The sequence below is a fragment of the Lotus japonicus genome, chromosome 1, assembly GCF_012489685.1.
Source record: "Lotus japonicus ecotype B-129 chromosome 1, LjGifu_v1.2".
Taxonomy (NCBI): domain Eukaryota; kingdom Viridiplantae; phylum Streptophyta; class Magnoliopsida; order Fabales; family Fabaceae; genus Lotus; species Lotus japonicus.
Window position 1 is genome coordinate 135,272,123 of NC_080041.1, and position 19,833 is coordinate 135,291,955.

Sequence of the window (19,833 nt, forward strand, 5' to 3'; positions counted from 1 at the left end):
TTTTTATGTGGCATGTGTACCATGTAAGTATATTTTTTTAAATAAATAATATAAAAACAAATTAGCAAACAGTTGGAAAACCTATAGAATATGGCTCCATTAATAAATTTGATGGTGGCTTTGGTTAATTGCTAAATAACTACTGATCCACTTTGCAGTGGTTTAAACTGCTACAAATTTCTAACGGCTTGGAAATTGGCGTGTTAATTTTGCACTTCTAAACAATTTCTAACCCACTTCCAAACATTTTTCGAGACTACCACAAAATTGGCGTGTTAACTTTGCGTAGGTTTAAAACTCCTGCGAGGCATTTTTTTTTTTTCTTTTACTCTTCTCGTCTAAACGGCGCTAACCGCATTTGTATTAGTGGCCTCAGGGTTATGGAGTCTTTGTATAAGTACTCTTATTTAATTTAGCTGTATGGTAGTACTATATATACAAGAATGTTTCAAAACTCTAGAGTAAGCCTTCCGGCAGTTAACTTTTTTGTTTATAATATTAGCACATAAAATATGGGAAAAGTCTTGCTGCAAGTTTATTAGTAGAAAATACACAAATACATAAGCATGCATACATAGGAGCATTATGTGAATAGTAATATTAATGCAACATTTTCTTCTTCATTTCTTCAATCTCCCCGTGAAGAATGGGGAAAAGCATAATTAACAAAACAGACTTTGGTGAAACTCTGATGTTTAGTTTCAGGTAGATTACTGATATTTGCTTCTATCAGCCTTGCTGCCCTTAAATCATGACTGAGAGCAATCTCTAACTGAAAAGGATTCAGAGTACTTCAGGTTGAGATCTTCGAATCTTTTGCAGGCGTGTTAGCAAGCTTCCAAGAAAAATGATCGAGTCCATTGTAGTATCTCCCACCCGCTACATCATCAGCCGGAACCGACTCAGAAATCTCTTTCAGGTCCTTTTCCGATAGTTTCACTGCTAAGGCACCGATATTTTGATCTAGGTTCTTAATCTTCGTTGTTCCTGTCAGTCAAGGTATAAACAATTGTACCCTTACACAACAGAACATGGATAATCAGAAAAGACATATATGCTTCTTGGTTGGGTAGGACAAAGACAAGTAGAAAGGTGAAAAGAAATCCCAGGATACTATATAGACTACTTAATAGTTATCAGTGACAAGGGCGAAGTTAGAAGTCTTGAGTTTCAAGAATTTTGGAATACTGGATAGATAGCAAAAGAAAATACCCCCATACTTTTGGAAAAAGAAAAAAAAAACACTTCAAAGCTATGTTTGGGCATCTGTTGGCACCAATGTAAGCACATGCACTTCAAAAAAAAAAAAGTGAACGAAACTCTTCTTAATTCTTATAGATTGTGATTAAAGTCAATTAAGTGAGACACATAGTTAGTGCACTTACAGTGTGTTTGTATTCCCCATCAACCCCGTTAACATACATTCCAAAACAGCAAGAACAATTTCCCAAGTAATAAACGTAAAAGGAAGATCTTTGATCTGTGAGTTAACTCACATTCAAGTTGGTTTCAATTAATAATTGATAACCTTCATCCAGTAACCTTAGTACATACTCTTAAGCCTTAACATAAAAAATGCACGACTATACTGCCCTGATATAGTTCTTCAATTATTTGAGCAGCGCACAAGTTCAATGAGAAATATACCATGCCTCATAATTTGTTCTGATACACTTCACACAATAGCTAGCGGGTATCACTTATCAGAAATATTTTGCTATATACAACTGTTTTAAATAAGTACATAGTTTGTCACTTACCAGGAATAGGCACGATATCCTCGCCTTGATGGAGTACCCATGCTAATGCCAACTGAGCCGGAGTGGCCTGATGCTTCTTAGCAAGATTGTTGACTCGATCATATATACTCTTGTTCTTGTCCAAGTTCTCAGCTTGGAAGCGGGGATGTGAAGTCTTCTGATAAGTGAGTTAACCATCAGGAAATTAAACAGCGCCTATTTTTCAGGAAAGAAATTTAGTCTAATTTTTAGACTTTTTTAACCATCATTGATACATGAAAAAAAGTAAGGGCATGCACAAGTATTTGCAATTGAGTGGACATATACACATTCTAAAAATAAGACACCAACCATTCGAAATATCAAATAGTTAAGGATTCAGAATTTATCATTGCTATTAGATAATTTGCCCCATCTTATCCTTACAATTCCAGGGCATGCAGCAGAAACGAACGATTAAGTGCTAAAATGCTTTACCAGGGAGCTGATTGCATGCATACTTTCAACAACTCCTTTACCGCCAAAAAAGCCACGCCCAAGAGGGCTATATGGTACGATTCCAATACCAAGCTCCCTGCATCAATGAAGCATAAAAAATGCTAAGTCACATTAATACAACCATGCAAACAGCACCAATTGATTCTTTTTATAACTATCTTTTCAAGTAACTCATATATTTTCTAATGAGGAACCAGTCAAGAGAGCTACATTTTTATCCTATGAATTTGAGGAAGAACTCGAACTGACCTGCAGAGAGGAACAATCTCCTCTTCAATGTCGCGAGTCCAGAGGGACCACTCTATTTGTACAGCCGTGATGGGATGAACTGCATGTGCTCTCCTTATTGTATCAGGGCTGGCTTCAGATAACCCAATATACTTGATTTTTTCCTCTTCCACCAATTTCTTAAGTTCACCTACCTATAACAGAAAAAAAAAATTATAAGTAGAAATTAACATGTATACAATGTGTACTTTGCTAAAAATCTCATTTTCAGATTTCACAAGAGAGAAATTCTTACTGTGTCCTCTATTGGTACAGATGTGTCCACCCTGTGCTGATAATAGAGATCAATGTATTCAACATCGAGACGTTTCAAGCTAGCTTCAATGCATGAGCGTACATAATCAGGTGAACCCTTGACAATCATACCAGAAAAATCTCTTGATTGTGTTCTCGAGATACCAAATTTGGTCGCTAACTGGACCTTTTCTCTATGTAGTTGCTTTAAAGCCTAGAATCAGCAGAATTATAGGATATAAAAACAAACTTGGTTAGTAATTCCAAAGATTCTTTAAAAAAGCGTGGGGCAACTATTAGAACAGAAAGTTGAATTTCAATTATGTAGAACATAAGTAGTTCATTGAAGAGGAAAAGGAAATCCTTTGTACTAGTTTGTATACCTTTCCAACCAAAAGTTCATTTGCACCAGCAGCTCCATAAACATCAGCAGTATCAAAGAAAGTGATTCCTTTGTTGAATGCATACTTAATAATAGATACACCATCCTCTTCAGCAACAGGATCGTTATAGGCTCCACTGAGGCCCATGCACCCAAATCCCAGTTTTGAAACCTAAAACAAAAAGGAGTGAAACAAAAATCTCAGTTTATTTTTTCACACCCAGTTTTTCTTATGCCCTGCCCTTTTGTATTAACTCAATTTTTCACACACCCTGGCAGGGTTTCAGAAAAATGAGGGTAAATGGAAAAATACATTTTCAATAAGTGCATCTTTGGTTTTACAATCTCATGTTTACACATAAGCTAAGACTTGAAATTTCTAATAAAAAGCAATTCTAGAACATTTCATTGACATGTTATTGCTAGTAGTTGCATTAAGAACATGACATTAGAAAATATGAAGAATTAATAATACCTCAAAGCCCTGGGTTCCAAGTTTCACACGAGGAATAATCAATCCACTTTGCCGTGCAGCCATTTTGGTTTCTCAGTAATATCAAACTCCTAATTGCATATCTCCAATCCCCATGGCATCTATGTATAACATGCACTCAATGTCACTTATATTCTTTGACTTTAATTTGGTTATTTGATGTGTTAGAAGGGGCAAATTTTTCATGACTGAATAATATTTAAATTGGTTGGACCACCTCCTCCGAATATTCAAACTACGCTCAATTTCCAATGTTTTGATTATTTAAATTAGCATTTCAAAAAAAAAGATTATTTAAATTAGGAAAAGACCATAGCGATGAAGTCTTCTGAAGGATTCTTGTATATTATTTTCCCGCCACTGATAACAGATTCCTTTTGAGAAGAAGCAGGCCCTTCAAAGAAAGCTTGTCCACTAGAGAGAAGAATGAGAAATTCAAAATGTGTTCTGTCTTTTTTTAATTTTTTTCTCACTATCATTATACTATCAATTAGGCATAACATGACCCTGATTATTAGTTTAAGTAGTAAGAGTTATGAGACATAAAAGTTATGTGAGATGAATGATAAATGTTCATTCAGAATTCCAAATCCTAAGGAATGACTAATTTACCAACATTACTTTCAATTAACATTTTCTTATAAAAAAATAGGCATAACGTAACATTTCAAAAATAAAAATTAGGCATGACATAATGAGGCCAGGCGGGTTGGGCTTTTGAATTCATCGACCCGTCTTGATTCACCCTTCCAACCAAATCCCTTACTTTTGCTTTCAGTGTTGCTCACTTTTGTTTCCATTTTTAGGTGACCCCTAATGTGCACCACTTTTAGAGTGGTGCAATTTTACTCCACTTGCTATAACCTGCAATAACATGTCAACACATCTTTTTTTTAGAAAGATTTAACATGTAGGAATTTCTTAAAGATATTTTTTTAGAAAAAAAAAAGATTTATTAACCTCTTATAACTGGTACTTGTTGGCACAGTAAAAAAAACTAGATGTTTGTAAAGGTGAAAGATACATGTTTAAGTTCTTAAAATGTATTTTACTATGAAGAGTTTTCATTTTATTTATCTTCATGAATGTCATCATTTGTTTAAGAAACGGTTGTATAATGTATATATTTTCTTACAAATATCTTTTCCGAAATTTAAACTTATACTCACGTATCTTCTAATATCTTATTTGTTACATTTGAGAGGTGCAATAATACAATTTTTTTATACAACGGAAAAGTGTGCAATAATACATTAAATATAATTAATCTGCTGAAAACAAAAGAAATTCCACGAAGTATAGCTACGTACAGCTATTGAAAGGTGAGATAATCTAGCTATAATAGTTGCCTGCGTACATATAGGAAATACTAAATGATCAATTAATCAAAATATTATACCAATAATACATGTATTATTGTAATCCTGATCAGTTTAAATGTTTAATTTTGGTAATCAAACAGCCAACATCATCCTAACGAAGTCTTGATAATCAAGAAGACCATCACCATCCAAATCAGCCACTTTTATCATCTGTCCCAGCTCCTCATCTGTCACCTTCTCTCCTACTGTTCTCAATACAGATCTCATCTGCCAACACACAAACATTATATACACATATCAATTACATGAAATAAACAAATTATTACCATCAAATATGGTTGTTCCAGAAGCAAGTACTAATATTTAATTTTAATTGAACCTCACTGGGGGATATGTAACCATCTTGATCCTTGTCAAACACCCTGAAAGCTTCCATCAGTTCCTGTTCTGCTTCACTTTCCTTCATTTTTCTGGCCATGAGATTCAAGAATTCCTCGAATTCTATGGTTCCGTTCCCATCTGTATCGACTTCATTCATCATAATTTGCAACTCTTCCACCGTCGGATGTAAATCTAGTGCTCTGATTGCAGTGCCTAATTCTTCCATGGTTATGCACCCTTTTTTTCCAACAATGTTATAACAAAATACACATGTCAATATCAAATGTAAGAAAAAATATCAAATTCATTAAGCAACAAAGGATGCAAAGCATCAAATGAATTGAACAAATTAACATTATGAGAGGCTATATATAATTAAGGGTAAGTACTAACCATCTCCATCTTTGTCAAAAAGACAGAAGGCTTCAAGAAACTCACCAATTTGCTCTTCCCTCATGCTTCTTTTTATTTAACTAAGCAACTAGCAGCTCAACATTTAAGCACTTTAGAGATCCAGAAAGGGGTGTCATTTTCTTCGCTCTTGGAATTGTATGCATGCATAGGGTCATGGGCGGATCTACTTGTAAGTGAGGGGGTTCAATTGAACCCCCGAACAATTTTTTTTTGCACTTATACCCTTATATAATATATTTTTTGAACCCCCAGAAATTTTAAAAATTACACTAGTAAACTAAGTTTTGCACCTATTTGCACTAAAGACTTACTCCTCTCACTCTCTCACACACACGCGCACTCAGCCACTCATCCTCTTTCTCTCGCTACCCTAAGTCCCACCCAACTGAGATGTGAGAACTGCAATCAGAATCATCGTATGCAAAATAGTTCAATCTCAAATTATGCTTCCTTTGTTCAATTTTTCTGTTTCGAGTTAGTTACTTAATTCTTGAAGACAATCGAATTATTCATTTATCTGATCTTTACTGAATTGGAAACGTTCAATGAGAATAATATATATTTTTCTGGTGTTTTCAGTTTAGATTTCTCACGTGAGTTGGTCAATTAAAACTAAGATATTTTGCATGTGCATATATACATAAATATTAATGAATCATACATACATATACATGTGCATATGTACATAAATATTTGCAGATACAAAATTTCAAGTGACAGGTACTTTTTCCTCTGTTTTTACTTATTTGGGCTGCTATTTTTGTTAGTAAGTAAAATAATAAGAGAAAGTCGCTTTTATATATTTCTGCAAGTTTTATGTAAGATTTAACTTTATTTAGTTTTCCTTCGATTGAGGGGAGAAAAGAATCGCTACTGTTAGTGTAAATTGTTCAACGATTTCATAATATGAAATCACGTAGAGGACAACTATGATAGTGCTTGCTTTGACCAATTCAAGTTTCCAGTTTGCACCTTCTAGTAAATGAGGCAAATAAATGTTCAGAAAGTACAAGTTTTGAAAAAAATATTTTAGGCAAATGAATAGTGTGAAGAACTAAGAACTAGCATATTAGAGCATCTCCAATGCTAGTTCTTAATTCTTAGTTCTTAGCACTATTCATGTGGGCTCGTACTGCCACATGTGCTTAAGCTACTCTCAAGTAATTTTGCTCCAACCATGAGTTTTTACTTCTTAGTTCTTAACACTATTCATTTGGTCTCACCAACCACATTATTTATACTTTTTATTTTCATAAAATAATAAAACAAAACTCATAAAATAATAAAGTAATTTGGATAAGAGAGAAAAAATAATTTTCTGAAGAATTTTATTTTTTATTAGAGAAAAAAAATGTTTTGAAAGGATGACACGTGTCAATTTTCTGAAGAAGAGTGTTTTGTCAGAGTGAATGAGGTTCAAGAGATATGACTCACTTCTATCTATCTATCTATAATCTTCTATAATATATATAAAAGTAAAGTTTTGCAGCCTTAGGGGCAAAAAAGTCCTTCAACAATTTATTCCAATAATTATGAAAGCTGGGCATGGATATTTTAGTCAAACAGTCATTTTATTTCACTCAGATTTGATCTCAGCCGTTCATTCATATCAGTTTCAATCCTTCGGGATTTATTAAATTTGTTAAACGTTTTTCAGTATCAGATGCTTCGCCTTGGGAGTTGGGTTTGGGGCCCCCCCTATGGGGCTCCGCGCCCCACCTCTTTTTTTTTAACCCATAAATGCCCTACGGAACTTAAACTTCCGTATTCTATAAAATAGAATACGGAAGTTAAAATTCCGTATTATAACTCTGACAGTCATCACCTTTTCCACCATTACTCCTCCCTCCACCAACCCCTCCACCATTACTCCTCCGTCACCAACCCCTCACCAGCCCCCTTAACCCCCTCAATGCCTCCAGACCACCCTCTCTCTCACCCTCTCCTACCTCACTTTCATCCTCACTTCCATTCTTCCTACCACCACCACCAACTCCTTCATTGGCAAGCTCTCCACCATTGGATGCAAAAAGATAGCATTTGAGGTAAGTGTTGTTAGTTGTTTGTTGTATGTTGTTAGTTTAAGTAGTTGAAGTTGTTAGATTAAGTAGTTAGATTAAGTAGATTAAGTAGTTAGAATGATGATTTTCTGAATTCTGAGATGTGTTAAAATACGGAATATAAAGTTTCGGAGTCTATACGGAAATTCATATACCGTATTCAATACGAATTATAAATTTCCGTATTAAATACGAATTATAAAGTTCCGTATTCAATATGGATAATAAAGTTCCGTATTCTCTTCCAGGGATGACAGAATCATTTTTATTTCATGAATCCCAATTGATTGAAGTTGGATTGAACAATGCTCAACCTGAAGAGGTGCCACCACCAGCATTTGTACCCCCGTGTATAAGTATAGATGTCTCGCATTTATTTACAACTGATCAGGTATTCTTTGAACAGATTTTTGCATTGTTTTGAAAGTGTAATATATCAATTCTTATTATGTCTTGATCACCCTTGTTTATGCCTTGTTTGTGTGTTGGGTATGCATCATTGAACAGATTTTCCCTACCCGTGATGATCTTATCAATTGGGTTCATGGAATTGCGATTGAAAATGGATATGTTGTGTTGATCACAAAGTCAGATAGCGGTGGGAATGGAAGCAGAAAAGCTTATGTCATGTTGGGGTGCGAGAAGCATGGTAAGTATGTTCCCTACAGAGACCCTGACCTTGTTGAAGGAACGAGAACACAAAAGACAGAATGTCCTTTTAGACTAAAAGGACGACCTATGAAAAATGGCATAGATAGAGATTGGCGGCTAAAGGTGATGGAAGGTACACACAACCATGAACCAGCTAGGTCACTACTTGGCCACAATTTTGTTGGTCGTCTAAATTCCGAAGAGAAGGAGCAAGTGGAAAAAATGTCAAAGAGTTGGGTTCCACCGAGAAAGATGCTGTTGACTTTGAAGGAAAACAATCCTTTAAACTTGACTACCATATCTCAGATTTATGGTGCTTGCAAGAGGTTAAGAAAATCCCTCCGCGGGTCATTGACAGAAATGCAACACTTGTTGAAGAAGTTGGACGGTGACAAGTACGTCCACTTTGAAAGACATGAGCCTGGATCGGAAGTCATTAGGGATGTATTTTGGGCTCATCCAAATGCTATCAAATTGTTCAACACATTTCCATATGTAGTGATTATGGATTGCACATACAAGACAAACAAATATAAAATTCCATTGCTTGAGATTGTTGGACTGACTTCCACAGATAAGACATACTCCATAGCCTTTTGCTACATTGTTAATGAGGGCACAGATGACTACGTTTGGGCACTGGAGTGTATGAAGTCTCTATTAGCTGATCAAGCCATGTTGCCTAAGGTGATTGTTACTGACAGGGATCTTGCCTTATTGAGTGCTGCTAAGCAAAGCCTTCCCAACACCAGCCATTTATTATGCTTGTGGCACATCAACAAGTGTGTTTTGGCAAAGTGCAAACTCTATGTTGGTACAGATGATTTTGCTGAATTGGTTATGGGGAAGTGGGGAGAGGTGGTGGATGCTGCAACAGTTGAAGAATTTGAAGTTCAATGGATGCAATTGTTTAATATGTGCAAGGACAAATACAGCAACTTTACCTCCTATTGTTCTACAACATGGTTGGTCCACAAGGAAAAATTTGCCAAGGCATGGACAAATCATGTGATGCACTTTGGAACAACAACAAGTAACAGGTACAAAAATTATATGAGCTTAATTTATGCCTTGTTATATGTTTTTCATTTGATAGATTGTTTACATTGGAGAGTTAATAAGATATCTGTTTGTTGTTTGCAGGGCTGAGGGTGCACATGCCAGTTTGAAGAAGATGTTGCGGGATTGCAAGGGTGACCTAGCCACTTCTTGGGATGCGTCGCATAGTTTGACATGTAATCGACATACTGAAATATTAGCATCGTTTGAGCGCAGTATTCACAGAATTGATCACATTTTCATGTTCCCATTTTACACAAATATTAGAGGATTTGTGTCAAACAAATGCCTGCAGCTCATCGACGATGAACATATAAGAATGAAGTCCTACGGCGGATGCGATTGCTTGTTGAGAGAGACTCATGGACTACCTTGCGGTTGTGAACTTGCAGGTCACCGGTCAACCACTCTCTTGTCAATTAATTCTATTTGTTATTGAAAGTGACACTTTTGTGAACTTGCAGGTTATGAAAGAATTCCATATGAGTCAATTCATCCATTCTGGAAGAGACTGAGTTGGGAGCATGTACCTGAACCTGTTGCAGATACTATCAGCAACCATATTTGCGGCATGAACCATGGAGATATGCAACCAGAAGTTGAGGCATTGACACATTATTTCAGTTCTTTGGATACTGGAGGGCAGAGTATGGTAAGGAGGAAGCTTCAAGCTATCTATTGTCCTGAAAGCAGTTCACTTTGTACTCCTGAGGTTCAGATAAGGTCCAAGCGCACTCTTAAGGCGAACGAAAGAAAACCACCCAAGGTTAAAGCAATAGGATCCTTGACTCGTGATCCTTCAGGTTTTGAGCATGTTGATAGGGAGATCAAAGAGGCAAAGAAGGCTTCGCAACCACCAAAGAAGAAGAAGCGTGTGAAGAAGTCTGATACAAGTTATTTCATGGGTCATTTTCCATCCTTTTTCCACCCATATATACACACAGTTCAGAATGTTGAGGACGATGGTAACTGTGGCTATAGAGCCATTGCTGCATTACTGGGACTACCATCAGGTGAGGAAGGTTGGCCATGTGTTAGGGAAGCGTTGATAGACGAACTTGAACGACACAGAGGATTGTATGATGAAATGTGGTCCAGACATGTGGTTAATGCCTTACATTCTCGACTCACTCTTCTTCCTGGTCATCCGGCTACCGAGGATAAATGGATGCAACTGCCAGAGATGGGATACCTTGTAGCAACCAGGTTCCAAGTGGTTTTCATATCCATCTCTTCTCAGGGTTGTTGGTCATACCTTCCACTAAGAGGAGAAGGTCCACCTCCTGTACATCGTGTTATAGCTGTTGGTCATGTGATAAATCACTTTGTACAGGTATTTTTTTATTGCGTACACTAATATCCAGTTTGTGAATTAATTTGTTGTATTTGTAAGTTATCTAATTTTATTGTTATTCTCTATAATGTAGCTCCATCTAACTCCTGGACATTCTATGCCGCCAATTGCTCTCCAGTGGGAACGGTATGTTGATCCTATATCAGTAAGCTGGTGCGTCCCATATGTTACACGTTTACACAGGTTTACATCAGAATTAGAAGCTTGGTTTGTTACTTTTGGTGTTCCTCTTAGTCACCAAAGCTATGTAGACATCACCACAGACTGACGCCACACTTTGTGTAATATTCATTTGTAAACGCTCTGTAATATTAATCTGATGGGCCTTGCCCTTATGTTGTTCATTGCTGCTTTTAATAATAGTAATTTGATGGTCATTGGTATATTGATGGGCCTTATGTTACTTATCTTGCCTTTCATTATTCACGGTGTAGTTATACAGGTTATTTTTCATTATAAGAGTCCAAACATAATAGGTGGAAATAGAAAGCGTGGTTAATATAAAAAGAGTCCATACAATGTCGTCACATGTCATAATATAAAAGTACACAAAAAAATATATACAAATATACAGTCACTCGCCCCGACCCCTACCGCCACCCCTCCGACCTCTAGGTCCACGAGCTCTGCCTCCACGAGCGCCCTCTGCAGGTGCACCCTCTCCACGGGCTCTGCCTCCACGGGCTCTGCCTCCACGGGCTCTACCTCCACGACCTCTGCCTCCTGCAGCTCCAGCTCCTCGGACAGCAGCAAAGGCTACTCCCTGGGTACCGATGAATGCGCTGGATCTAATAAGATCCAGCGCCCTCTCAGTGAGGGATCGGGCATGCGTGCCAACTGCAAGAGCATCTGGCACCTCCAGTGACTGCTCCAACAAGTCCACGACCCGACGCACAACCGTCTGCAAAAATAATGTACATAAATGTGAGTGTACAAATAAAATATCATGAACAAAAAATCACAATTGCATGAAAAATAAAATTCAAACTTACCACAGCACTGAACTCCTCCCTCCTATCATCAGGGATGATGAACCGATGGGACACACCGCCATACCACCTCATGTACTCCTCCACAGCCTCTCCCGAATGAGTAACAGGGATCCCCTGAGGGCGCAGGTGCGGCACAAAATCAGCATAGGCAGCATCTGCGGTCTCAGCAAGGGACCCAGTCGTCTGGATCTCGGAGGGGTGTCGAGGGACATCCTGGATGTAGCCAAACTGGCGCAGAACCCTCTCTGGTAGATGTCGTCGAACAACACGGCCAAATGGCGTCCGGATGTAGCCAGAATACATGGCCCTCTGATCCCGTGGTCGATGAGCCCGATGGTCCTCAAATGGGGTCCATATAATGTCATCCACCGTCAGCTCATCGAGCATGACTCGCCTCTCATCGAGGCCTGCATGCCCGACCCGGGACATAACCCACCGCCGCGCCCTAGGCTGGTCCTGTGAGTACTCCGGATCCGCCCTCCGGATAATGACGCGATCAGAAAGGTACTCGTAGGCCCATCCTAGCAAGAGTGAGCTGAAACCTCCCATCTGGGCCGTCCCCCTCCTGGACGCTCGATCAAGCTGGTCGTACAACGTAGCGAGCGCAATTGCGCCCCACGCGTACTCGGACACTCGACCGAGATCCTGCAACATACCTATCCAGTAGACGGTCGTGTGGTATCCACCGCTCTTGCTAGCAAAGAGCGTCGCGCCTAGCTGGTTCACCAGCCAAATCCGTGCAGCGTCCTCATATCGGTGCTCTACAATGAAATGAATTCAGTTAACAGTTAATAACAATACAATAATAATAGATACTATTTAATCAAGTAATAATTAAGACATACCCTCCAACGCAGCATCATACAGGGTCTGCAAGACCCCAAAGCGAATAGTCTGGCTCCTGTTCTTATCAAACTCAGCATGATAACGAGCAACAGATCCTCCCATCAACTCAGCACATAGCGCTGCACACTCGTCCCTCTCCCCCCTCCCAGGCGTATAGAACCTCGACCCCATTGGGAGATGGAGAAGAGCCGACACGTCGTCCAGGGTGATGGTCATCTCCCCAAACGGCATGTGGAAGCTACTAGTCTCCTCATGCCATCGCTCCACAAGGGCCAAAATGAGGCCTGCATCTGTCTCCGAGTAGCTGCACCAGGGTAGCTGATGAAGACCCGTCTGCTCAATCAACTCTCGAACCCTCCTGTGACTGTCTGAATCACCATCACAAGCAAGGTTCCAAACCTTCCCCCCAGCTGTGGCCACCCTCAAGTGTCGACGGTCCACATACCGCTCGTCTGTGCGTAGGAGTGCATGCCACGTCCAGGGAGCCTTGTGATCAGCATAATGCGTGAGAAGCGACAGATCAACAGGCCCCCCCGGAAACGGCGGCAACCTCTGGATCAGGTCCTCCTCGCCACCCTGTGCCTCTGGCACGACATCAGCATCAACATCAGGAGGAGGAATACTATCCTCGTCATATGACCCCTCCTCGCCGGATGACTCCTCGTCGGATGACTCATCGCCGGATGACTCATCGCCGGATGACGACTCGCCTGATGACTCCTCGCCTGCTGACTCATGGCGAGGTACCTCAACCATGGGAGACGGCGGAGTAGGAACTCGATCAGTAGGCTCAACTGGAGCTGGAGCTGAAGCCTCTACCATGGGCGACTGCATAGAATCAACTGGAGCTGGAGCTGAAGCCTCAACCGCGTGAGAGGTCGCAGCTTGATCGCCGCGCCGGCTAGAAGCATGTAATCGCTGGTGTCTATCCTCTGTAGGCCCCGCATCCTCACTAGCTCGAGACCTCTTTCTGTTCTTCATTCTCACTATATATTCAGAGCAAACATTTTCTAAATAAATTCACTGAATAAATTATACTCGCTCAATTACTAAATTTCTCAATTAAATCTCTAAATAAAATCACTAAATAATTCACGATGTTTATAACTAAATTAAAAACATTTTATAAATTAACTAAGCTAATTAGATTAGGTTTTATAAATAAACTAAGCTAATTATATTAAGTTTTATAAAAACATTTTATAAATTAAGTTTATAACTCTAAACAGACACCAAATACGGAACATTAAGTTTCATATCCAATACGGAACATTAAGTTTCGTATCCAATACGGAACATTAAGTTTCATATTGAATACGGAACATTATGTTCCGTATCGAACCAGAGATCCATTAACGACATTGCATGAATGGAACTCGCCCCAAAGGCCAATTTATACACAATTTCAGCCAACATAACATCTACTTAAGCATAAATCGACTACCCTAGGGTTGCAAGATTCCATAATTCCAAGTTAAATGGTGAATTCAAGTTGAAATCCAAACTTACTTACCTCTAGGTTCAATGCAATGAATGGGGAGAATGGGTTTGATGATGGAGACGATGGTACACTTTCCAGATGATGATTGAGGCAAGGAGATCGTCGGTCTCGAAGATTGGAGAGCAAGGGTTTGAAATGTTTTGGAGCGCTGAAATGGGTTTTGGAAAAACCCCTGTCATTTACATAGTAATATAATACGGAACTTTATATTCCGTATTGAATACGAAATTTAATATTCCGTATTCTTGTAAAGGGGGTTTTTCCGTAATTTCCCCACTTTAAGTGGGGCGCGGAGCCCCATAGGGGGGCCCCAAACCCAACTCCCCTTCGCCTTTCACCTTCTCTCAGCCGTTTTCTCTCAGATACTGCTTTCCATGTCTGCCTCTGATTTCCAGAACCTCCTCGACGCCCTCCCTCGCCCTTCCACCGCTGTCTCCTCCTCTACGCCCAAGTGAGAGCCGCCACTTCGTATTACAGTGCTACTTATTCTGTTCAGTCCCTTCGAAGATGGCTTCTATATTTGTATCCACCTCTGACCCTCTTCTTGCTTTCCTCATAGACCGTCTCCAAAGGTATACTTTCTTTTCAGTAATAAATCTTACTCTGTTCTATTTTAGATGTGGGTTTTGTGTTATGTCTGCTTGATTCTATTTTCAATCTCATGTTCTATTTTAATCTGTTTCAATTTTTTAGTTATTTCTCTTAGAAGTAGATAAAAGGTGGCTTTCCTTTGTGTCATTGTCGGTGGATGATCAGTTATGTGTTTAGCTATGATTTATCATGAATGAGTCAGACTCAATATCCATAAATCTTAGTCCTAACCAGAGAACATCAATGGGTGGTTTCTTATATAGCCTGGGTTGTTCTACCTTTTCTTAAATCCCCGTGAAGCATTGGGTGAATGAATTTTCTGATTTTTTTGTCACCATTGAAGCGTGTGGACACCGGACAGTGTAACACTAGCATCAAAGTTGAGAACTTGGGTGGGTTGTCATTTGGAACTTGGGAGTGAGATTCCTTGCACACTCTCATCATTATATTTTATCTGAAAATAGATATATTGTATCAGTTGGGCTTTATTATGTCTTGGTGAGATGATTTAAATATGTGATGAGGGTCTTCTTTGTTTGTAGGTACTTCTTTTCTTTCTCTAATTTGGAACAGAAGCTAAAGGTACTTAATTTGTTCCTATTGGCTCCGTCCCATTAATCAGAGTTGACAATCTGTGCTACCAAACTTAGAAAAAGTGATATGATTCCAGGTTTAGCAACATTGTCTAAAATTAATTGGTTCATTCTCAGGCTTTCTGGAAATTGCTTTCACTACAAATTAGTCGTCTTCAAATCAGTGCATTCCTATTGGGGCGAGGTACGATCTTCTGAATTTCCTCCTTTGCAGGTTATTTACATGATTTCATTATCTTGATCTACCTTTTTATTTATAGCACATACTTATTTGTTCAGAGTCTTTTCTTCCTCACAGATTTGTTGTTTTTTCCTTTTATTTTGGGCCATATATATCTACTTGAATGGCTCCACACTTTTTCTCATAATTGTATTATATATCCCTAAGTAACCTTCATCATTATCCTCCACACTTCAATATGGTGCTGCAGGAAGTGCTTTGTGAGTAGTGGTTACTGCAGATTTTGCCTTGAAATATTCAAAGAGCTGATAATCTGCTGCTTTTCATAATATTGACATCTTTTACTACATAAATATGTTATTGAATAGCTGTTAAGTTGATTATCATACTATGAATAATTAAAAGTAGGCATCATTCTTACTCTTTTTTACACTTGAAATTGGTTTTGGCTCTAAATTATCTTTATATTTATAATAATATTTTCTACATGGGGTGCAGATCAATTTGAGTTATGATTACTGGTTTGTTTAATTTAGTGCGGATCAAGATTTTCATTGCGGAGCAATGATCCCAACAGTTTGGAAGATATCCTCTGCGCAAGCCATGCTTTTGAGGATCCAAATGAAGGTTAGTTCGAGGGCAATCGGCATAAGCTAGGTGTGCGACTTACCAAGCCTAAAATCTCTAGGTACTGCATTAAAATTAATTGAATATCTGGTGGCTACATCTTCTCCAAGTGAATAGGTTATTTTTAGCTTTATATTTTTTGTTATACACATACCCATTTTATGTTTTTCTTGCAGACAAACTCTCTTTTGTTGGTATATTTTCTAACTTGAAAATGGAGTCATTAATCTTTTACATACTGGGCAAAATATTCTGCTGAGTTATCAACTGAAGTGCACTGTGTGATGAGGTATACTTTGGTAATAACTATGGCAAGATTGAGACACTAATTATCACATTAGGAGAATAGGAGGAGAGTCAAACATGTCCCATTTGAAACTGCACCATAGTAGAGCAAATTAAGAGGAAAGTGAGGTTATATGTATTTTTTAATCAATTTTATAATGACAGGTTTCTATTAGCAGCAAAAAGTCTAAATTTTGTCTTTGAGAAGAGGCTGAAATAGTACCGATTGTACTTCTCAGTGTTTAATGCATATGTTGTCAATTTAAATGTCCCCTTATCTCTTATGCAAATGATTAGAGGACCAGTGTAGATTTTCCTTTCGCTCTCGACCCACTGTCTTCTAGATCTCTCATGTCTCAGCATGGTACTTCAATGCTTCGCTCACCCTGTGTTGAGATGGAAGATTTCAGACACTTCTCTGTTCATTCACAAATCTCATTTCAGCAGCAGAGGAGGGAAGACCGAGGAAGATCAAAGTTATTACAACCAAATGCAGATTCCAACCAGCTTTTGTTATGTCTGATATGCACAGTTAGCTTAGAATGGTCATTATTTACAAGTATATTGCAAGTACACAAGGTTATTGTAATTTAAAAGTGAGAATAGTGGTCTGATATGCAAGATACTCTAATGTTTTGGTCTTTAATAAAGAAATTTTGTTATGGCAATTGTTTTTATATCTTTCTTTCAATTTTTAAATTTTTTTAGTTTGTTTGTAGCTCTCAAACTTATTTCTTCAGTTGAGAGCATTCTTGAAATGAGATAAAAAACATTAAAGTTTTGCAATTGATAGCTGCAAATTTGATTTTGCTTTGCAAATTAAGCTATTCATGTCTATATTATGAGTGACTTTGTGAGAAATGGACATACTATATGCAAATTTAGTATGTGTTGGATCTGACCTCTTGACCCTTCATTCCACCCCCCAACCCTTATGGCCCTTAGCTCTTACCACTTGAGCTAACCCCGTGGACACTCTTCACAGGGTAGTGCTTGAGGGTGTGACTGCATTATCCCTGATATTTGTGATTGACTTAATTGTGTGTGACTGCATAATCAATTTGTTGATTGATTTGAGGCTAAATTGTGGATTTAACTCATGTTGAATATTGAGAGACTACAAATCTCTATCTGTTCATCTTTTATTGTGGATTGAACTCAAGGTGAATGTTGATAAACAGAGAATGAGAACTCAGATCAGTGATTGTGGATGAGGGGGCGAAGGCAACTTAGTTTTACCAAAAGAGAATTAGGTTCTTCGAATAAATTTTCTGGGGGAGGTTTAATGACATGAAAATTTCGTCCTGTAAATCCTCACTGTTAGATATTTCATGTTTGGCTTCTTCAACATTCTCATGAGTTTTCATAGAAGACATCCCCCTAAGTTTTTGACAGTTATACACTTGATCAGCTTGAAGGTTTCTTAACATTATGGTTTGAATACATAGAATACTTGCTGATGTTTATTTTCCATTGCCTTTAGTTAAAGTTTGTTTGCTTCGTTTTTCAGTTCTCTCTCTGCTGCTTGAACCAAAAGTAATTTTGTTCTTCACTATTTCCTTTGTTTGACTTTTAAGACATTCTTGCACTTGGAGAGATGGCCCAGAACCTTCTTGCCTTATGTCTCACTGTTGTGATGTTCCATAGAAACATCTTTTTCTTCAAAAGGTGGTGTCTTTTTTCTCAGAAGTGACTATTTTTCAGGAATTGGGTGTTTATACCCTTCAGGAAGAGGGACAAGATCAGTAAGAGGCTCTTCAGGACATTGCATTTCTATGTGTTTAGTGTTTAGTACTTCAAAGATTCCTAATCGCTTTCAAGTTGTCAAGGCATGGAATGAAGTCAAGGCCAGCGGTGACATTGCAGAGTTTCCAATTATGTCCGGTAGATTGCTTCGAGGATTCTTGAGACTCCTTTTCATTATTTGACTCTGCACCATGAGTTGAAAAAGAACAGTTTTTTTTTTTTTAAGAACCAGTTTAAGTTATAGTTTCATTCATAAGCTATGACCGCCCCCCTTGAAGGAAGTACCATTTTTTTTTTGAAATGTTGAAGGAAGTACCTTAACTATAGCTAAAGTTGCATGGGTGATTCTTGCATGTTCAAAATAAATATTCCCCATGAGTTAAAGCATAATTTTTATTACTTCCATAAATTAAATTATGGATTCACTATATTTGTGTTTAGCAATTTCAAAAGGAATTGAGTAAATTAATTTTATTTTAAATTAAAAATACCTTATTTTCATAATTTTGTAAGTATAAAACATCACTGTCAGAAAATGGAAATATACATGAAAAAGAAAAAGAAAGTTTAGTTTATAAGATAAATGGTATGTAAAATTCCTCTCTGGGTTTGGTTCTTTAAGCCACTATGGATTGGTTAAGTTTTTTGTTTTGATGAATGGTTATTTCAATGGAATCACTTTGTTTTTATTTATTTATTTATTAAATTGCCTTCACAATTTCGACGGAGTGTGGTGAAGACCAAAAAGTCTCTATATGAGAGCGGTTCCTAAAGATTAAAAAAACCTACGGCTTCAAACCGTCACTTTTTACTACTGTGACTGTCACCTATGCTTTCATTTATAATTTATGTGACTGTCACCCATGCTTTCAATTATAATTTATGGTGTGACCAAAAGGAAATTAATAGAATGTGGAATTTGCAATTTGTGTTACAATTATTATTATTATTATTATTATTATTATTATTATTATTATTATTATTATTACACCTAATAATAGGCTATTATTACACATTAATAATAAATTAATGAAAAAGCATGGCATTATTTGTTTTCTGAAATAAGGGTTTTTTTGTGGTGAACAAAATAAGGGCGTTTACACCGAAGGTAGAAAATTAATGAGTTTATTTAAATATTTTTTATCGATTAACTATTATGTATTGATTTCAGAGGCTGATTAATCAGTTTATTGATGTATCCAAAAAAAATGAGCATATTGACAAATTTAGTATTTAATATATCAGTTAGGAATTCCAATTTCCAAAGGACATTTTTAATTAGCTAGAATTTACCGAATATATTTTCTTTTTCCATCGGAAAATTAGAATATATTAATCCTAAAGAGTGAAAGTTCATAGTTTTAACTTTTAACATAAAATTTGATATCAATGTCAAATAATTTTTTAATGTTTATTTTTTAATTTAAAAAGCACGCAACACATTCATGGTCATGATGACAATATAAAAAGTTCTCTTCCTCAACGATAAATTAACAGAGCAAAAAACTTTTGCACTAGAACTATTTCAGTTATATGTGGTTAATATCATAATATGTATTTGTTGAAAATTTTAGTCATTAATATGTGGCTAGCGGC

General features: G+C 37.5%; 4 protein-coding genes across 7 annotated transcripts; 1 reads left to right on the forward strand and 3 right to left on the reverse strand.

Annotated features, from left to right (window-relative positions):
- Window positions 1-513: 513 nt before the first annotated feature.
- LOC130731274 (probable aldo-keto reductase 1) lies at window positions 514-3,775 on the reverse strand. Its single transcript, XM_057583506.1, has 7 exons — window positions 3,617-3,775; window positions 3,143-3,313; window positions 2,761-2,973; window positions 2,487-2,659; window positions 2,217-2,313; window positions 1,761-1,917; window positions 514-987 (listed from the first exon to the last, which is right to left on the reverse strand). The coding sequence occupies exons 1-7, from the start codon at window positions 3,677-3,679 to the stop codon at window positions 794-796; spliced, it is 1,068 nt and encodes a 355-aa protein (XP_057439489.1). The 5' UTR covers window positions 3,680-3,775; the 3' UTR covers window positions 514-793.
- A 1,103-nt stretch (window positions 3,776-4,878) lies between these two features.
- LOC130732748 (calmodulin-like protein 11) lies at window positions 4,879-5,899 on the reverse strand. Of its 3 annotated transcripts, none has more exons than XM_057584741.1 (3): window positions 5,776-5,899; window positions 5,336-5,574; window positions 4,879-5,223 (listed from the first exon to the last, which is right to left on the reverse strand). In XM_057584741.1, the coding sequence occupies exons 1-3, from the start codon at window positions 5,792-5,794 to the stop codon at window positions 5,089-5,091; spliced, it is 393 nt and encodes a 130-aa protein (XP_057440724.1). In that variant the 5' UTR covers window positions 5,795-5,899; the 3' UTR covers window positions 4,879-5,088. The 3 variants fall into 3 exon arrangements, with proteins under 3 accessions (XP_057440724.1, XP_057440725.1, XP_057440723.1); XM_057584742.1 differs by having other exon boundaries at window positions 5,341-5,574; window positions 5,731-5,892; XM_057584740.1 differs by having other exon boundaries at window positions 5,731-5,892.
- A 1,538-nt stretch (window positions 5,900-7,437) lies between these two features.
- LOC130731275 (PKS-NRPS hybrid synthetase cheA-like) lies at window positions 7,438-11,260 on the forward strand. Its single transcript, XM_057583507.1, has 6 exons — window positions 7,438-7,796; window positions 8,060-8,202; window positions 8,319-9,502; window positions 9,606-9,913; window positions 9,986-10,854; window positions 10,949-11,260. The coding sequence occupies exons 2-6, from the start codon at window positions 8,062-8,064 to the stop codon at window positions 11,141-11,143; spliced, it is 2,697 nt and encodes an 898-aa protein (XP_057439490.1). The 5' UTR covers window positions 7,438-7,796; window positions 8,060-8,061; the 3' UTR covers window positions 11,144-11,260.
- A 90-nt stretch (window positions 11,261-11,350) lies between these two features.
- Window positions 11,351-14,546, reverse strand: LOC130731276 (protein MAIN-LIKE 1-like). 2 transcript variants are annotated; one of them, XM_057583509.1, is made up of 4 exons: window positions 14,227-14,546; window positions 12,713-13,699; window positions 11,868-12,628; window positions 11,351-11,776 (listed from the first exon to the last, which is right to left on the reverse strand). In XM_057583509.1, the coding sequence occupies exons 2-4, from the start codon at window positions 13,692-13,694 to the stop codon at window positions 11,450-11,452; spliced, it is 2,070 nt and encodes a 689-aa protein (XP_057439492.1). In that variant the 5' UTR covers window positions 13,695-13,699; window positions 14,227-14,546; the 3' UTR covers window positions 11,351-11,449. The 2 variants fall into 2 exon arrangements, with proteins under 2 accessions (XP_057439492.1, XP_057439491.1); XM_057583508.1 differs by lacking the exon at window positions 14,227-14,546 and having other exon boundaries at window positions 12,713-13,811.
- Between the last annotated feature and the right edge of the window lie 5,287 nt (window positions 14,547-19,833).